General features: G+C 41.6%; 1 protein-coding gene across 9 annotated transcripts in view; it reads left to right on the top strand.

Annotated features, from left to right (window-relative positions):
• Nucleotides 1-2,155, top strand: part of LOC126457297 (GMP synthase [glutamine-hydrolyzing]) — a 178,771-nt gene extending 176,616 nt beyond the window's left edge. For all 9 annotated transcript variants that reach the window (XM_050093475.1, XM_050093474.1, XM_050093476.1 and 6 more), the window contains one exon: nucleotides 1,630-2,155. In XM_050093475.1, the coding sequence (XP_049949432.1) occupies nucleotides 1,630-1,731 (102 nt within the window). In that variant the 3' untranslated portion in view covers nucleotides 1,732-2,155. The remainder of the gene's footprint in view (nucleotides 1-1,629) is intronic.
• Nucleotides 2,156-15,874: the final 13,719 nt, after the last annotated feature.

A 15,874-nucleotide genomic window follows, 5' to 3' on the forward strand; every position in this document is an offset into this window, starting at 1 on the left:
CATTCAGACTGTTGCCCTGCAACTACAGAAAAAGCTGTCCCCCTCCTTATAAACCTCACATTTGTGTGGTCTATACCATACTCCTCCATTGTGGTATGGCTATTTTCTGGGAACTTGCCCTTCAATATATTCTCTCTTCCCGTTACCCACCAGGCCTCAACCTCCGCTAATTTCAAGTTGCCGTCCCTTGTACATCACCTGTCATTCAACAACATCTTTACCTGCGTACTTCTGCCTCGACTGACATTTCTGCCCAACCTCTTCGAATTTACACATGTCTGCCTGTGTCTGTATATGAATATAATAAAGGGAAACATTCCACGCGGGAAAAATATATCTAAAAACAAAGTTGATGTGACTTACCAAACGAAAGTGCTGGCAGGTCGATAGACACACAAACAAACACAAACATACACACAAAATTCAAGCTTTCGCAACAAACTGTTGCCTCATCAGGAAAGAGGGAAGGAGGGGGGAAGACGAAAGGAAGTGGGTTTTAAGGGAGAGGGTAAGGAGTCATTCCAATCCCGGGAGCGGAAAGACTTACCTTAGGGGGAAAAAAAAGGACAGGTACACACACACACACACACACACACACACACACACACACACACACACACACACACACATCCATCCGTACATACACAGACACAAGCAGACATTTGTAAAGGCAAAGAGTTTGGGCAGAGATGTCAGTTGAGGCGGAAGTACAGAGGCAAAGGTGTTGTTGAAAGACAGGTGAAGTATTAGCGGCGGCAAATTGAAATTAGCGGAGATTGAGGCCTGGCGGATAACGAGAAGAGAGGATATACTGAAGGGCAAGTTCCCATCTCCATGTTCTGACAGGTTGGTGTTAGTGGGAAGTATCCAGATAACCCGGACGGTGTAACACTGTGCCAAGATGTGCTGGCCGTGCACCAAGGCATGTTTAGCCACAGGGTGATCCTCATTACCAACAAACACTGTCTGCCTGTGTCCATTCATGCGAATGGACAGTTTGTTGCTGGTCATTCCCACATAGAAAGCTTCACAGTGTAGGCAGGTCAGTTGGTAAATCATGTGGGTGCTTTCACACATGGCTCTGCCTTTGATCGCGTAAACCTTCCGAGTTACAGGACTGGAGTAGGTGGTGGTGGGAGGGTGCATCGGACAGGTTTTACACCGGGGGCGGTTACAAGGGTAGGAGCCAGAAGGTAGGGAAGGTGGTTTGGGGATTTCATAGGAATGAACTAAGAGGTTACGGAGGTTGGTTGGTTGGTTGTGTGTGTGTGTGTGTGTGTGTGTGTGTGTGTGTGTGTACGCACGCGCTCGTGTATACCTGTCCTTTCTTCCCTCTAAGGTAAGTCTTTCTGCTCCCGGCATTGGAATGACTCCTTACCCTCTCCCTTAAAACCCACATCCTTTAGTCTTTCCCCTCTCCTTCCCTCTTTCCTGATGAAGCAACCTTGGGTTGCGAAAGCTTGAAATTTTTGTGTGTGTTAGTGTATTTTTATTGTGTCAATCTACCAGCACTTTCTCGTTTGGTAAGTCACAGCATCTTTGTTTTTTTATATACATTTTTCCCACGTGTTTCCCTCTATTAAAATCAATTACTGCATTATAATACCAGTTTTTTCTCTCTGTCTCTAGGTTGTAGCAAGAATGATAACAGAAATTCTTACAGTGCCTGGCATTTCAAGAGTGCTCTACGATTTGACAACGAAACCTCCTGGAACAACTGAATGGGAATGATTTCTGTTACATTGGTTGTGTTCGTGTTGTACCATGGTGCATCATCTGCACAGTGTTATTGCAATAACTGTTAACATTTGGAGTCACAAGTGCTTGTAAATATGTGTTCATGTGACAGATTTTTTTTTTTTTTGTGGATAACAGTGTTCAGACATTTGCTCCCGTATAAATCACAAAGGGAAAAGTGATCTATGCCATGCACAAGCTATGTACATATTTAAAATAGATAAGCAGAGATAATGATTTCCTGGGCCTGATTGTTGAAGTTGTAATTTTTAAGTGAAACTTAATTGAGATTGTGAATGTGATAGTGTGACTGTTCAGGATATCATTTGTTATAAATAATTATGACTGAAGAATTTTTTATCTGACAGCTTTTATCAGTGTAATACAAAGAAGCATTATAAATTTGTATTGTCTTGTGTTTGCAAGCCTGTTAATTCTTTGGTCCTTAGGTTTTGTTGAGCCATGCATTTCTGCTGACACAAACAGCCTTCGTAATAAGTGCAAAGTAGGAATTTTTACATATTCCTAATTTTTTGTAAGTAGTATTAAACCTCTGCTGTCTTCATTAAGGCTACCATTCAGTAGTCAACATTATTAAATACTTCATTAATAGACAGTTTTATAAAAGGAATTGACAATAGTGTTCCATAAAACAGTTAATTTCTCGAGTAAGCATTTATATTAAAAAGTTGCTGAGCAAGGCAAACATGCTGCGAGAATGGAAAGATATGTGCAACTTAAAAAACAAGTTGAAAGTGGTATTTGTCACATAAAATGCTGAGTTGGCTAATTGTTAAGTGTGCACTCTTTGTTTTCAGAGGTATACTTCCCAAGAGGTGGGTATGTGCCCCATACACCACCTACACCTATTACACCCATGCCTTGACCCTAAAACAAGTAGAGCTCCTATATCTTACTCCAAATTTATGGCAACTTTTCAGTGCACAGTGGCACGTGGAGTATGATTTATGTGGATGTAAAACCACATTATCATATGACATAAAGCTGAGTTGTGTTGAAATGCAAAAAGACACAGCAACAACCTATGGCCAAGGACAAATTCTGCCCCTAGTTCAGAACAGTCTGCTCAGCACAGGAGACCTGACATATCATGTTCATCTGAACCCTACCTCCCACGACAGATGCCACTAATGTACACAGGTGATTGTTTCTCTAAAACTTTTACTTCCTGCCCTGTTACCTCAAAGTGTTCACTCCACTGCCTCTGTTTTTTATCTTTTGGCAACAGGTTTTCCCAAGTTTATTTCTCATGCATTTTTCTATTTATTTAATTTTTTCCCCTATCATGCCCTGTGTACTCCTTATTCTATTAGAGATGGTCTTCAAAGAAGAAATAAATTTGGAATGTGGTTGGCCAAGTGGATTAAGAAAGAAGTTGTGGGAAAACAAATTTCCAGGCATGCTGTCAGGGGTGCTACTTGTGTTAACAATGTACTCCTTGTGTGTATACAGCGGTTATCCATCAGTTCAATGTGTTCTGCATTTGGTCCCATCTTAGATGTCTGTGACCGTCCCCTCATAGTTTGTTCTCATAGTGACACCTATTGTATGTTTCCATATGTTGTGATAATCGATGTATGTTCTACTCAGATGTTTCTGAGTTGTATACAAATGTTGATCTGCTCCTGCCTCAAGTGTATTGGCAGTCCACTCCCCAGCTGTTGACTGTTCCGTCTGCATCCCAGTCCTATTGCAAACATGGAGGCCACTGACTTTAACTGTGTCTGCTCCAGAGTGTTGAAATTGTATGCACATGATCATTCATGAAACTTCCTGGCAGGTTAAAACTGTGTGCTGGACAGGACTGGGACCCAAGAGTTTTACCTTTCAGGGGCAACGGTCCACAGGAAGCACACAGTTTTAATCTGCCAGGAAGTTTCATCTTGGTGCACATTTAACTGCAGAGGAAAAATAAAAGGTCTTCCCAGTCATACTGCTCTTGATTACTGTCGCTGCTGGTGAGAGATGAGTAGATGGTCCCTTCTGTATTAATTCCTGTGCTGTTGCACTTGCAACTCTGCTCCCCTAATAGGCTGTGTATAGGATCTATCTCAAACTTGCTGAACTGGTTTCCTGCCTCTATATTAATGACAGTTTCTGCCAGTCTAATCTCAGTAGAAACCTTTATTACACTATCCCAGAAATGTGGCTTGAGACAAAATTATTATTTCACCATGCCTCATCTGATGATGTCCACAACCAAGTTGGTTGTTTGTAATGGCCTGGGGTGACTTGGATGCTCTGCAAATCAGCATTTATCATGGTAAGGCATTCTTTAATTTCCTGCATTCCATTTCTTAGTTCAGGACTTCCGCACTTCAACATCTGTAACACTTATATCAGAAAATTGTTTAATTAGATAATTTCTTTAGACTCTACTGGGAGTACTATAACCCATCAAACAAACTCTCATGCACCAACTTCCAAGGGTACATTCATTTTGACAGCTATCACTCATTCCACGCAAAAAGAATCCACTCCTCCTGTGAGAACCACAATTGCAATGGGAAGCAAGAGTTATTCAGAAGAGCATTCTTCACATCATATCTTCTCTTGACACTAAAAGACATTGTTGAAAATGTAAACAAATGCAGAAAATGTCTGCTTGTGTCTGTGTATGTGGGGATGGATATATGTGTGTGTGTGTGTGTGTGTGTGTGTGTGCGTGCGTGCGTGAGCACGCGCGCGAGTGTATACCTGTCCTTTTTTACTTTTTTCCCCCTAAGGTAAGTCTTTCCGCTCCTGGGATTGGAATGACTCCTTACCCTCTCCCTCTCTCCCTTAACCCCCACATCCTTTCGTCTTTCCCTCTCCTTCCCTCTTTCCTGATGAGGCAACAGTTTGTTGCGAAAGCTTGAATTTTGTGTGAATGTTTGTGTATCTATCGACCTGCCAGCACTTTCGTTCGGTAAGTCACATCATCTGTGTTTTTATATATATCTAAAAGCACAGATGATGTGACTTACCGAACGAAAGTGCTGGCAGGTCGATAGACACATAAACATACACACGAAATTCAAGCTTTCGCAACAAACTGTTGCCTCATCAGGAAAGAGGGAAGCAGAGGGAAAGACGAAAGGATGTGGGTTTTAAGGGAGAGGGTAAGGAGTCATTCCAATCCCGGGAGCGGAAAGACTTACCTTAGGGGGAAAAAAGGACAGGTATACACTCGCGTGCGCACACACACACACATATCCATCCGAACATACACAGACACAAGCAGACATTTGTAAATGCAAAGAGTTTGGGCAGAGATGTCAGTCGGGCGGAAGTAAAGAGGCAAAGATGTTGTTGAAAGACAGGTGAGGTATGAGCGACTTGCATTTTTATTGCTATGAATATTTGAAAGATTGCTAAATTCTAAGATAAACACTATTAAATTTGAATTTACCCATGATAAAAAATAATTAACATTCAATACTTAAAATACTAACACAATGGCTTCTGGACAAAATACCTCCTTGTGGCATCTGCTAGCGGCATTTTTCAGAACTTCCTTAGGCTTTGCCCCTGAATCTAAGCTGCAGGCATATTTTTGGACCATGAAAATTGGGGAAAAAAAGGTTCTTTTGCATTCGGGTAAATGCATAGTTGCCTTCACATGTCACATGTGACCCTACCTCTGACTGTATAAGAAATGCTGATGACTAAGGTAGTGTAGGCGACGAGGTGTACAGGAGTAACAGCTATTTTCTCTCTCTCTCTCTCTCTCTCTCTCTCTCTCTCTCTCTCTCTCTCTCTCGATAGACACACAAACAAACACAAACATACACATGAAATCCAATCTTTTGCAACAAACTGTTGCCTCATCAGGAAAGAGGGAAGGACAGGGAAAGACGAAAGGATGTGGGTTTTAAGGGAGAGGGTAAGCAGTCATTCCAATCCCGGGAGCGGAAAGACTTACCTTAGGGGGGAAAAAATGAAAATTCGGGAAAAAAAGGTTCTTTTGCATTCGGGTAAATGCATAGTTGCCTTCACATGTGACCCTACCTCTGACTGTATAAGAAATGCTGATGACTAATGTAGTGTAGGCGACGAGGTGTGCGGGGGAGAGAGAGAGAGAGAGAGAGAGAGAGAGAGAGAGAGAGAGAGAGAGAGAGAGAGAGAATAGCTGTTACTCCCGCACACCTCGTCGCCTACACTACGTTAGTCATCAGCATTTCTTATACAGTCAGAGGTAGGGTCACATGTGAAGGCAACTATGCATTTACCCGAATGCAAAAGAACCTTTTTTCCCCCAATTTTCATGGTCCAAAAATATGCCTGCAGCTTAGATTCAGGGGCAAAGCGTAAGGAAGTTCTGAAAAATGCCGCTAGGAGATGCCACAAGGAGGTATTTTGTCCAGAAGCCATTGTGTTAGTATTTCAAGTATTGAATGTTAATTATTTTTTATCATGGGTAAATTCAAATTTAATATTGTTTATCTTAGAATTTAGCAATCTTTCAAATATTCATAACAATAAAAATGCATGTTTTTAAGAAACTTGCAGAATTGAGTAAGTTTGGTTTAACATTTTGACAGCTTCAGCCAATGAGAGCAATGCCGCCAAAAACATTTGATCTTTCGTTTCAGTATATGAGGTATGTCCTTAAAGGAAGTGTCATTTGGTTATATAAAACAAACTTGTACAGATACAGAAAAAATATTTAATGTACAAAAATCTAAATCTGTTAAACTGCTTTTCTACATAGCTTCCGAAATTTTGTAGGCACTTGTCATAGCGTGGCACAAGTTTTTGTATGCCTTCTTCATAGAAGGTTGCCGCATGTGTATTCAACCATGTGGTGACTGTTCTTTCAGGGTAGGGGGACACACAGATGGTGAAAGAGGTTGATGTCCTTAGGAGGCTTTATACTATCGTTTCACCGATCATGAAATGTAATCCCAACTATATTCTGGTTTGCAATGCAGTGAGCTCGCATGTGACATCACAACTCACCTCTGTGTAGGTCCAGAATATTTTGATTGTGAATTCTCATGGCCATTAGAGTTTGTGGTGATAACAATAATTTCAAGTTTCCTGCAAATCCCTGAGAGATGAGGCCATGTTATACTTTATCATCATATGATGGGCCATATTTGTTTTCATTTTTAAGTGCGGTGTGAAATTAGCCTAATCGTCCTTCGAAATTTGGCTTGCGTTACTGCTTGCTCAGTGTACAGTTGAATAAGTTTGGGAATAGGTTACAAACCTGTCTCACTCTCTTCTCAATTACTGCCCCTCTCATGTCTTTCCACACTTTCACTGCAATCTAGTTTCAGTAGAAGTTTTAGATAAGCTTTTGTTCTGTGTATTTTATCCCTGATACCTTTAGGATTTCAAAGAGTGTATTCCAGTGAACACAGGCAAAAGCTTTATCTAAACTTGCAAATGCTCTAATATAAGTTTCCCTTACTTCAGCCGATTATCTATGATAAGTTGAGATTTCTGTATTGTCTTGCATGTTTCTGCAATTCTGAGGGACCTGAATTTACGTCTCCTGAGGTTAAATTATATCACTATTTCTATTCATCTATAATACTTTATATCAGTATTTTGAAACCACAGCTTATAATTGCTGCAGAATACTGACATAGCTTATGTCAGGCCTGGTAGTCTAGCAGTAAAGAGCCTGTCAAGAAACCAGAAGTTTGTGGGATTGAACCCCAGTCAGACTAAGTACTGTTTCAGTCTCTCTATAACACAGTCTTCATGTCTAAATGATGTGAAGATTTGCCAGTAACGACACACGGGTAACATTGCATGTTGAACTGTAGGTTCCCTATTCCCAATAGGATTAATGGAATGTGGGTGTGATTGGAAAGTTGTAAGAAAGGGCTTGTAATTGTACAGTAGTGGTACTTACATGCTACTGTGATGCATCTCCTTCAAAATAGTCCCCTTCTGACTAAACACACAGAATGCAACGGTGTTTTCACTTTTGGAAAAATTCCTGGAAATTTTTTTTCCTGAAGTGTGTTAAGAACACTCCGTATTTGCCTGGATGTTTCAGTTGAGTCAAATCGCTTTCCTTTCACTGAAAATTTCAGTTTAGGAAACGGGTAGAAGTGTGCAGGGGCCAAATCACGGGAATATGGTGGTTGTGGAAGCACAGGAATTTTGTCAAACATTGAATGATGGAGAAGGCACGATGAGCCGGAGCATTGTCATGGTGTAGCACCCAACTCCTGTCTTTCCACAATGTTGGCCCTTTCTTCCACACCTTATCGCGCAAACGCTCAAGGACACATTTGTAGTATTCCTGGTTAATTGTATGTCCTCCAGGGGTAAATTCATGATGCACAATACCGGTAGAATTAAAAAAAGTCACCAACATTGTCTTCACCTTCAACCAACTTTGCATCCTTTTTTCGGTCCTGATGAACCTGGAGTCTTCCACTGCGAAGACTGCACTTCAGTTTCAGGATCATATCCATGTACCCACAATTTGTCACCTGTAATTACCCTATTCAACAAATCTGGGTCATTTTTAGTCTTGATTACTCAGTTCTTGCCACACTTCAAGTCTGTATTTTCTCTGGTCACTTGACAACACTTTTGGAATGAATTTTGCGGACACACTACACATGTTCAGATCTATAGTTAAAATTGACTGAACTACATAGAAACTTAAGTTAATCAGCCATCTCCCTAATTGTAGGTCTACGATCACAGCACTCTGTCACAAACTTTCACAACATTTTCATTTGTTTTTGAGGCGGAGGACGGCCGGACCGTAGTTCATCTTCAAATGATTTGCGGCCATTTTTAAATCTGTTGAACCAGACAAAAACATTTGACTGGCTCATGCAATTATCTCCAAAAGCTGATTTCCCGGTTTTAAAACAAAATTTGCCGGCCGCAGTGGCTGTGTGGTTAAAGGCGCTGCAGTCTGGAACCGCAAGACCGCTACGGTCGCAGGTTCGAATCCTGCCTCGGGCATGGATGTTTGTGATGTCCTTAGGTTAGTTAGGTTTAACTAGTTCTAAGTTCTAGGGGACTAATGACCTCAGCAGTTGAGTCCCATAGTGCTCAGAGCCATTTGAACCATTAAAACAAAATTTCACACAAACTCGTTGCTCCATTTTTATCTCCATTTTCATGCAGACAGAATCTGGCAACAAGCTCTAACAGACCCGCACTCAACCAGCTGCCACAACGAACTGGATAAAGGAAACACAGTTTCCTGTTAGATGGTGTTCAAGGACAAGGCAATGACTCGCTCCCCACCCTCCGTGTACCTGCCCGCCAAACCAGTAAGCAGTAGCGGATACAATCTTAAAACTTTCCAATCACACCTTATAGATTAGGGACATGCAAGTCAATGAACTGGCATAAAATTGAAAGACTTTCACCATGGTGTTGAGCCATATGAAATGTTGCTGTTGTTGTTGTTGTTGTTACTACAAATACTACTACGACTCCCAAAACCGGTACTTCAATAATATTCGCACCTGCCAGCTGTGGAATTGAAATTGTTATGTCCTTTCTGAAATCAGTAGTATTTTGCCTGTTTCACATCTTGCACACCATGGGGGATAGTTTTATCATGGTTGGTTCTCTCAAAGATCTTAATTTTGGGTAAGTTGTTAACTCCAGGTGCATTCTTTTAATTTAGGATATGCATTGTCAAATTGCAGTCTTGTCTTCCTATCCTTCCTCTTTGCTTTCCATAATAGTGTCCAAGATTTTCTTCCCTTAATTTGTTCCACCTTTCTCCCTCTTCTCATCTCTTAAAAGGTTTACGTTTCTTTCTGCTTTCAGTTTTCCTATATGCTGTGTCTATCATTCTTGTAGTCATGCATACTAATACAGCTACATATTTCTCCTCAAGCATTCCCCAATTTGCCAGTTTTCACTTTCTTTCAATACAAGTTTTTAGATGTGTCTCTTCAATTTTCCTTGCTTCTTCTGCTGCATCTTAATATTTTATCCAGTATTAGCAATAAGGTGTATATATGCATATGTCTGAAAAACTTCTTGATTAGTAAAGTGATCTGCATATTTTTCCAATCACTTCGAACTCTTCTGTTGCTACATTAACCTGTCATAAACTGCTTTTAGAAGGGAAGAAAGTTCTTCCCCATAATCTATATGGAATTGCACAGTTATATCATCATGTGCAGATGCCCTTCCCCTATTTAGTGGTTAATTGAATTTCTGTCCATCAATACCTTCTCAGTGTGTGTCCATTTTGGCCATTATGCAAAGAATGAAAGGAGGAACTGTATAGAAGTGTACTGCAGTGAAATAATTTTGGAGGTTAAATTCATTATTTTAGTCTTCTCTTTGTCATCTTCCATTCAGTACCAGTATTTTCATTGAATCATTTACTGGCTCTTTACACACCTCTGCAACCACCAACAGTACCTGCATTGTACACAATGTAACTATGGAATGGAGAAACTGAAAATATCCTTCGCCAGTTCTTCGAGTATCAATCATCGTGCCTTGTACTCAAGATCCTTTCCACTCCTCCCGAAGTGCTATGCCACTCGCTCTCCCAACATGTTGCCACAGTTAAAACCATGGTCTTTCGTGGTCAGATGTAAAGAGTTTGTCTTGAAGGGTTGAAGCATTACTGTCTTTCCAAACAAAATTTCTACTCTCACTTTTGTTACTATTTTCTAGTTGTTCAGTTTGTTATTTAGCCTCATTCACATTGTTTGTTGGTAGTGCAAGATCATCAGCACAACCAAAACAGTTACCTTTTATATTTCTATCAATCATGAAGTTTATTGGACATTTCATTTCATATAATGTTATCCAGTTCTCACTAAACAGCACGTGTAAATCCACACCTGTTGAAGTCTAGTTTGACTAAGTGGGACAATTCACCTCGACATTTAAACTTTTGTGTTATTACCCTTGTGTATGACCCCGATAAGATTGCGAAGTTTTTGGTAACAGCTCCCATTGGAGTAGGTTATGTTCTGTCTGTCTCTGTAGCCCCACACAGCCGCCGCCGCTGCCCCCCCTCCTCCCCCCCCCCCCCCCCAAAAAAAAAAAAAAAAAAAAAAAAAACCAGAAGTTATGACTTTACTCTTGTTATATACACTTCGATATTTTATGACTCACTTAATATTGACAATACGCTTCCAGACATCTGCCTAGTCGAAATTACTTACTCTACATGTTTATGCAGCTTTAACACAACACAGAAAGGAGTGAAATACTCAATCATAAAGCCTTGGATTGTATATATCTGTTGATGGAGGCATCAAAAGAAATATACAAAACTTATAACATGCCAAAGGATTGATAGTTAATAACTCAGTATTTTTTGTAGGCAGATTACCTAAAGGTACACATTTTTGTTTATGGTAAAAACATACACTATAATTTACAGAATATTACTAACATAATACTTATGGATTGGAACTGTAAGAGTTATCTTTTCTACTAACAGTCAATGGCATTGATAATTATTGCTGCACAAATACATATTATGCAGGTATGGTGTGACCAATATGCAGCTAATTCCCATGCTTCCTTGGTGGCATGGCATCTTCATGCTCTGGGAAGAATACATAGTTGCCCACAACTTGCAGACAAGCAGATGGTTCATTGTCTCTTCTTCGCCACATTCACATTATGTAGTCACAAGCATATCCCCACTTCCTCATGTTGATATACATTCTGCCAGCTTCAGAGAGCAGCCTGTTGAACATCTGCCATTTGATATCATTTGTATGTATTAAGTAATAATTAAGATCCATTTTGTTTCATAATTGAGCAATAATATTGACGTAACTCAAACAGCTTGTGCACTCATTATATCCTTGTTGGCAACGTGTTGCTAAGGAGACATTTTTATGCGTAACATTGTCAGTCGGTCACATATATAGCTAAAGCTCTGTCAACTACCCCTGTCAGGTCTTTCAATGATGACTAGCCACTGAGTCATCCTCTACTGATGTCATCATTCATCATTTGGTCGTGGTAAGGAGGGGCATGTAGTCAGCAGACCACTCTCTTGGCTTTGCAGATGTCGGAGTCACTGCTTCTCATTCAAGTAGTTTCTCAGTTGGCATCATGAGTCAGAGTGCACCCTATCCCAGTCCTACCATCAAGGAAAAAATCCCTGGGAATACTGGGAACTGAACCCAGATACTATGCTTAGCAATCAGACATGCTGACCATTTTGTCACACATATAGTTGCAGTCAGTTATCTGATAAGTGTCCTGTTTAATTGTGGTAGGATATCCAATTTCTGAGGAGGCACATGTGAACTTTATTACATAACTACACTCCTGGAAATGGAAAAAAGAACACATTGACACCGTTGTATCAGACCCACCATACTTGCTCCGGACACTGCGAGAGGGCTGTACAAGCAATGATCACACGCACGGCACAGCGGACACACTAGGAACCGTGGTGTTGGCCGTCGAATGGCGCTAGCTGCGCAGCATTTGTGCACCGCCGCCGTCAGTGTCAGCCAGTTTGCCGTGGCATACGGAGCTCCATCGCAGTCTTTAACACTGGTAGCATGCCGCGACAGCGTGGACGTGAACCGTATGTGCAGTTGACGGACTTTGAGCGAGGGCGTATAGTGGGCATGCGGGAGGCCGGGTGGACGTACCGCCGAATTGCTCAACACGTGGGGCGTGAGGTCTCCACAGTACATCGATGTTGTCGCCAGTGGTCGGCGGAAGGTGCACGTGCCCGTCGACCTGGGACCGGACCACAGCGACGCACGGATGCACGCCAAGACCGTAGGATCCTAGCAGTGCCGTAGGGGACCGCACCGCCACTTCCCAGCAAATTAGGGACACTGTTGCTCCTGGGGTATCGGCGAGGACCATTCGCAACCGTCTCCATGAAGCTGGGCTACGGTCCCGCACACCGTTAGGCCGTCTTCCGCTCACGCCCCAACATCGTGCAGCCCGCCTCTAGTGGTGTCGCGACAGGCGTGAATGGAGGGACGAATGGAGACGTGTCGTCTTCAGCGATGAGAGTCGCTTCTGCCTTGGTGCCAATGATGGTCGTATGCGTGTTTGGCGCCGTGCAGGTAGCGCCACAATCAGGACTGCATACGACCGAGGCACACAGGGCCAACACCCGGCATCATGGTGTGGGGAGCGATCTCCTACACTGGCCGTACACCACTGGTGATCGTCGAGGGGACACTGAATAGTGCACGGTACATCCAAACCGCCATCGAACCCATCGTTCTACCATTCCTAGACCGGCAAGGGAACTTGCTGTTCCAACAGGACAATGCACGTCCGCATGTATCCCGTGCCACCCAACGTGCTCTAGAAGGTGTAAGTCAACTACCCTGGCCAGCAAGATCTCCGGATCTGTCCCCCATTGAGCATGTTTGGGACTGGATGAAGCGTCGTCTCACGCGGTCTGCACGTCCAGCACGAACGCTGGTCCAACTGAGGCACCAGGTGGAAATGGGATGGCAAGCCGTTCCACAGGACTACATCCAGCATCTCTACGATCGTCTCCATGGGAGAATAGCAGCCTGCATTGCTGCGAAAGGTGGATATACACTGTACTAGTGCTGACATTGTGCATGCTCTGTTGCCTGTGTCTATGTGCCTGTGGTTCTGTCAGTGTGATCATGTGATGTATCTGACCCCAGGAATGTGTCAATAAAGTTTCCCCCTTCCTGGGACAATGAATTCACGGTGTTCTTATTTCAATTTCCAGGAGTGTATATTACATCACATGAATATTAATAGACCAGTTTCTGACCTTAGGATGTGGAAGAAGCTTTATCAATAACTCAAAAATAAAGAAATTTTGGAAGCATCATATTTCTTTGATACTTTGTTTGCTTACAAAACATCACATTTGGTTATGCAATACTTCCACATCTTCAAACAAGGGAAAATCCAGGATGGAATGTAGCAATATCATGAAAAGGATAGTTGCTACTCACCATACAGCGGAGATGCTGGGTCGCAGCCAGGCACAACAAAAGGACTGTCAGAAAGTGAGCTTTCGGCCAATAAAGCCTTTGTCAAAATGGACAACATACACACACTTCCACATTTCATATTCTAATGATGAATTTCACAATTAAACTTTAATGAATGTGTGTTATAAGGTACATGATTTAGATCATTTTTGTGTAAGTGTGACCCAGACCCAGCATTCATCTACACACAGTAAATATCCCAAGACCAATTTATTGACATGTAGAACCATGTGTCTTGACATCAGGGAATAATCTCCATGGTACTAGAGGGTAAAAACTGTACGGAAGACAGATTGGAATGCACCCAACAAATAATTGAGGACATGCAAGTGCTGCTCTGTGACAGCAAGATTAGTGCAGGAGAGGAATTTGTGGCAGATCACATCAAACCAGTGAGAAGACTGATAATAGAAAGAGAACCAGCTTTAACAGAAAAAGAGCCAACTTTAACAACCTGCATTCCTTGTATCCGCATTTTGACATTAATGTAAAGCTAGGTTTGTGCATTGCAAAATTTGTAATTCTGCTTTACATGCTGTTTTATTTTTCACTTTTAACAGAGGAAACATGTTCAGTTTCCAAGAGATGCATCTGGGTCTACAATGAAGCACAGAAGAGCACATCTACTGTGTAACATGGCTGTATTCTATTACAATGAATTTGTCATGTAAGATAAATTCTTGTTTCAGAAAGTTGGCACAAATTTAGCTTAAGCACAAACAAAATGTGTATTATTAAATTAAGCAAGGAGGGTTGGGGTATATCCTTCAAGGAATCTGCATGAGATTATGGCTATCTATATTGGAGCCATGTTTGTTGGTGATGAGTCATTGGAATTGGTGACAGACATCAAGCAGCAGGGTATTAGGATGGTGTTTTCTGCAGATAAATTGATCCTCGCACATGAAAAAAGCAGAGGAAAAGTCTGGAAACTATACATTGACAATATTCTGCAAAGGCCTGTATCCATCTTAATCATAGGACAGTGCCAAACTGCCACCAAGCCATGTGTAACAGAATATTTTGCTGCAACTGGCGACATCTATCAATGCTAATGATTATATACAGTGTGAATGAAAGAGGAAGCCGCCTGGTAGAATTTTGCACAGAGCGTAACTTAATCATAGCTAGTTCAATAAACATGGAAGAAGCCTGGAGATACTGGAAGGTCTCAGATTATATAATGGTAAGACACAGAGTCAGCAACCAGGTTTTAAACTGTAAGACATTTCCGGGGGCAGATGTGGACTCGGACCACAATCTATTGGTTATGAACTGTAGATTAAAACTGAAGAAACTGCAAAAAGTTCGGAATTTGAGGAGATGGGACCTGGATAAACTGAAAGAACCAGAGGTTGTAGAGAGCTTCAGGGGAGAGCATAAGGAAACAACTGACGAGAATGGGTGAAAGAACTACAGTAGAAGAAGAATGGGTACCTTTGAGGGATGAAATAGTGAAGGCAGCAGAGGATCAAGTAGGTAAAAATATGAGGACTAATAGAAATCCTTCGATGACAGAAGAGATATTGAATTTAATTGATGAAAGGAGAAAATATAAAAATGCAGTAAATGAAGCAGGCAAAAATGAATACAAACGTCTCAAAAATGAGATCGACAGGAAGTGCAAAATGGCTAAGCAGGGATGGCTAGAGGACAAATGTAAGGATGTAGAGGCTTATCTCACTGGGGGTAAGATAGATATTGCCTACAGGAAAATTAGAGAGACCTTTGGAGAAAAGAGAACCACTTGTATGAATATCAAGAGCTCAGGTGGAAACCCAGTTCTAAGCAAAGAAGAGAAAGCAGAAAGGTGGAAGGAGTATATAGAGGGTCTATACAAGGGCGATGTGCTTTAGGACAATATTATGGAAATGGAAGAGGATGTAAAAGAAGATGAAATGGGAGATATGATACTGCGTGAACAGTTTGACAGAGCACTGAAAGACCTGAGTCGAAACAAGGCCCCAGGGGTAGACAGCATTCCATTAGAACTACCGACAACCGTGGGAGAGCCAGGCCTAACAAAACTCTACCATTTAGTGAGCAAGATGTATGAAACAGGCGAAATACCCTCAGACTTCAAGAAGAATATAATAATTCCAATCCCAAAGAAAGCAGGTGTTGACAGATGTGAAAATTACCGAACTATCAGTTTAATTAGTCACGGCTGCAAAATACTAATGGGAATTTTTTACAGA

This window comes from Schistocerca serialis, chromosome 2 (genome assembly GCF_023864345.2).
Source record: "Schistocerca serialis cubense isolate TAMUIC-IGC-003099 chromosome 2, iqSchSeri2.2, whole genome shotgun sequence".
NCBI lineage: Eukaryota > Metazoa > Arthropoda > Insecta > Orthoptera > Acrididae > Schistocerca > Schistocerca serialis.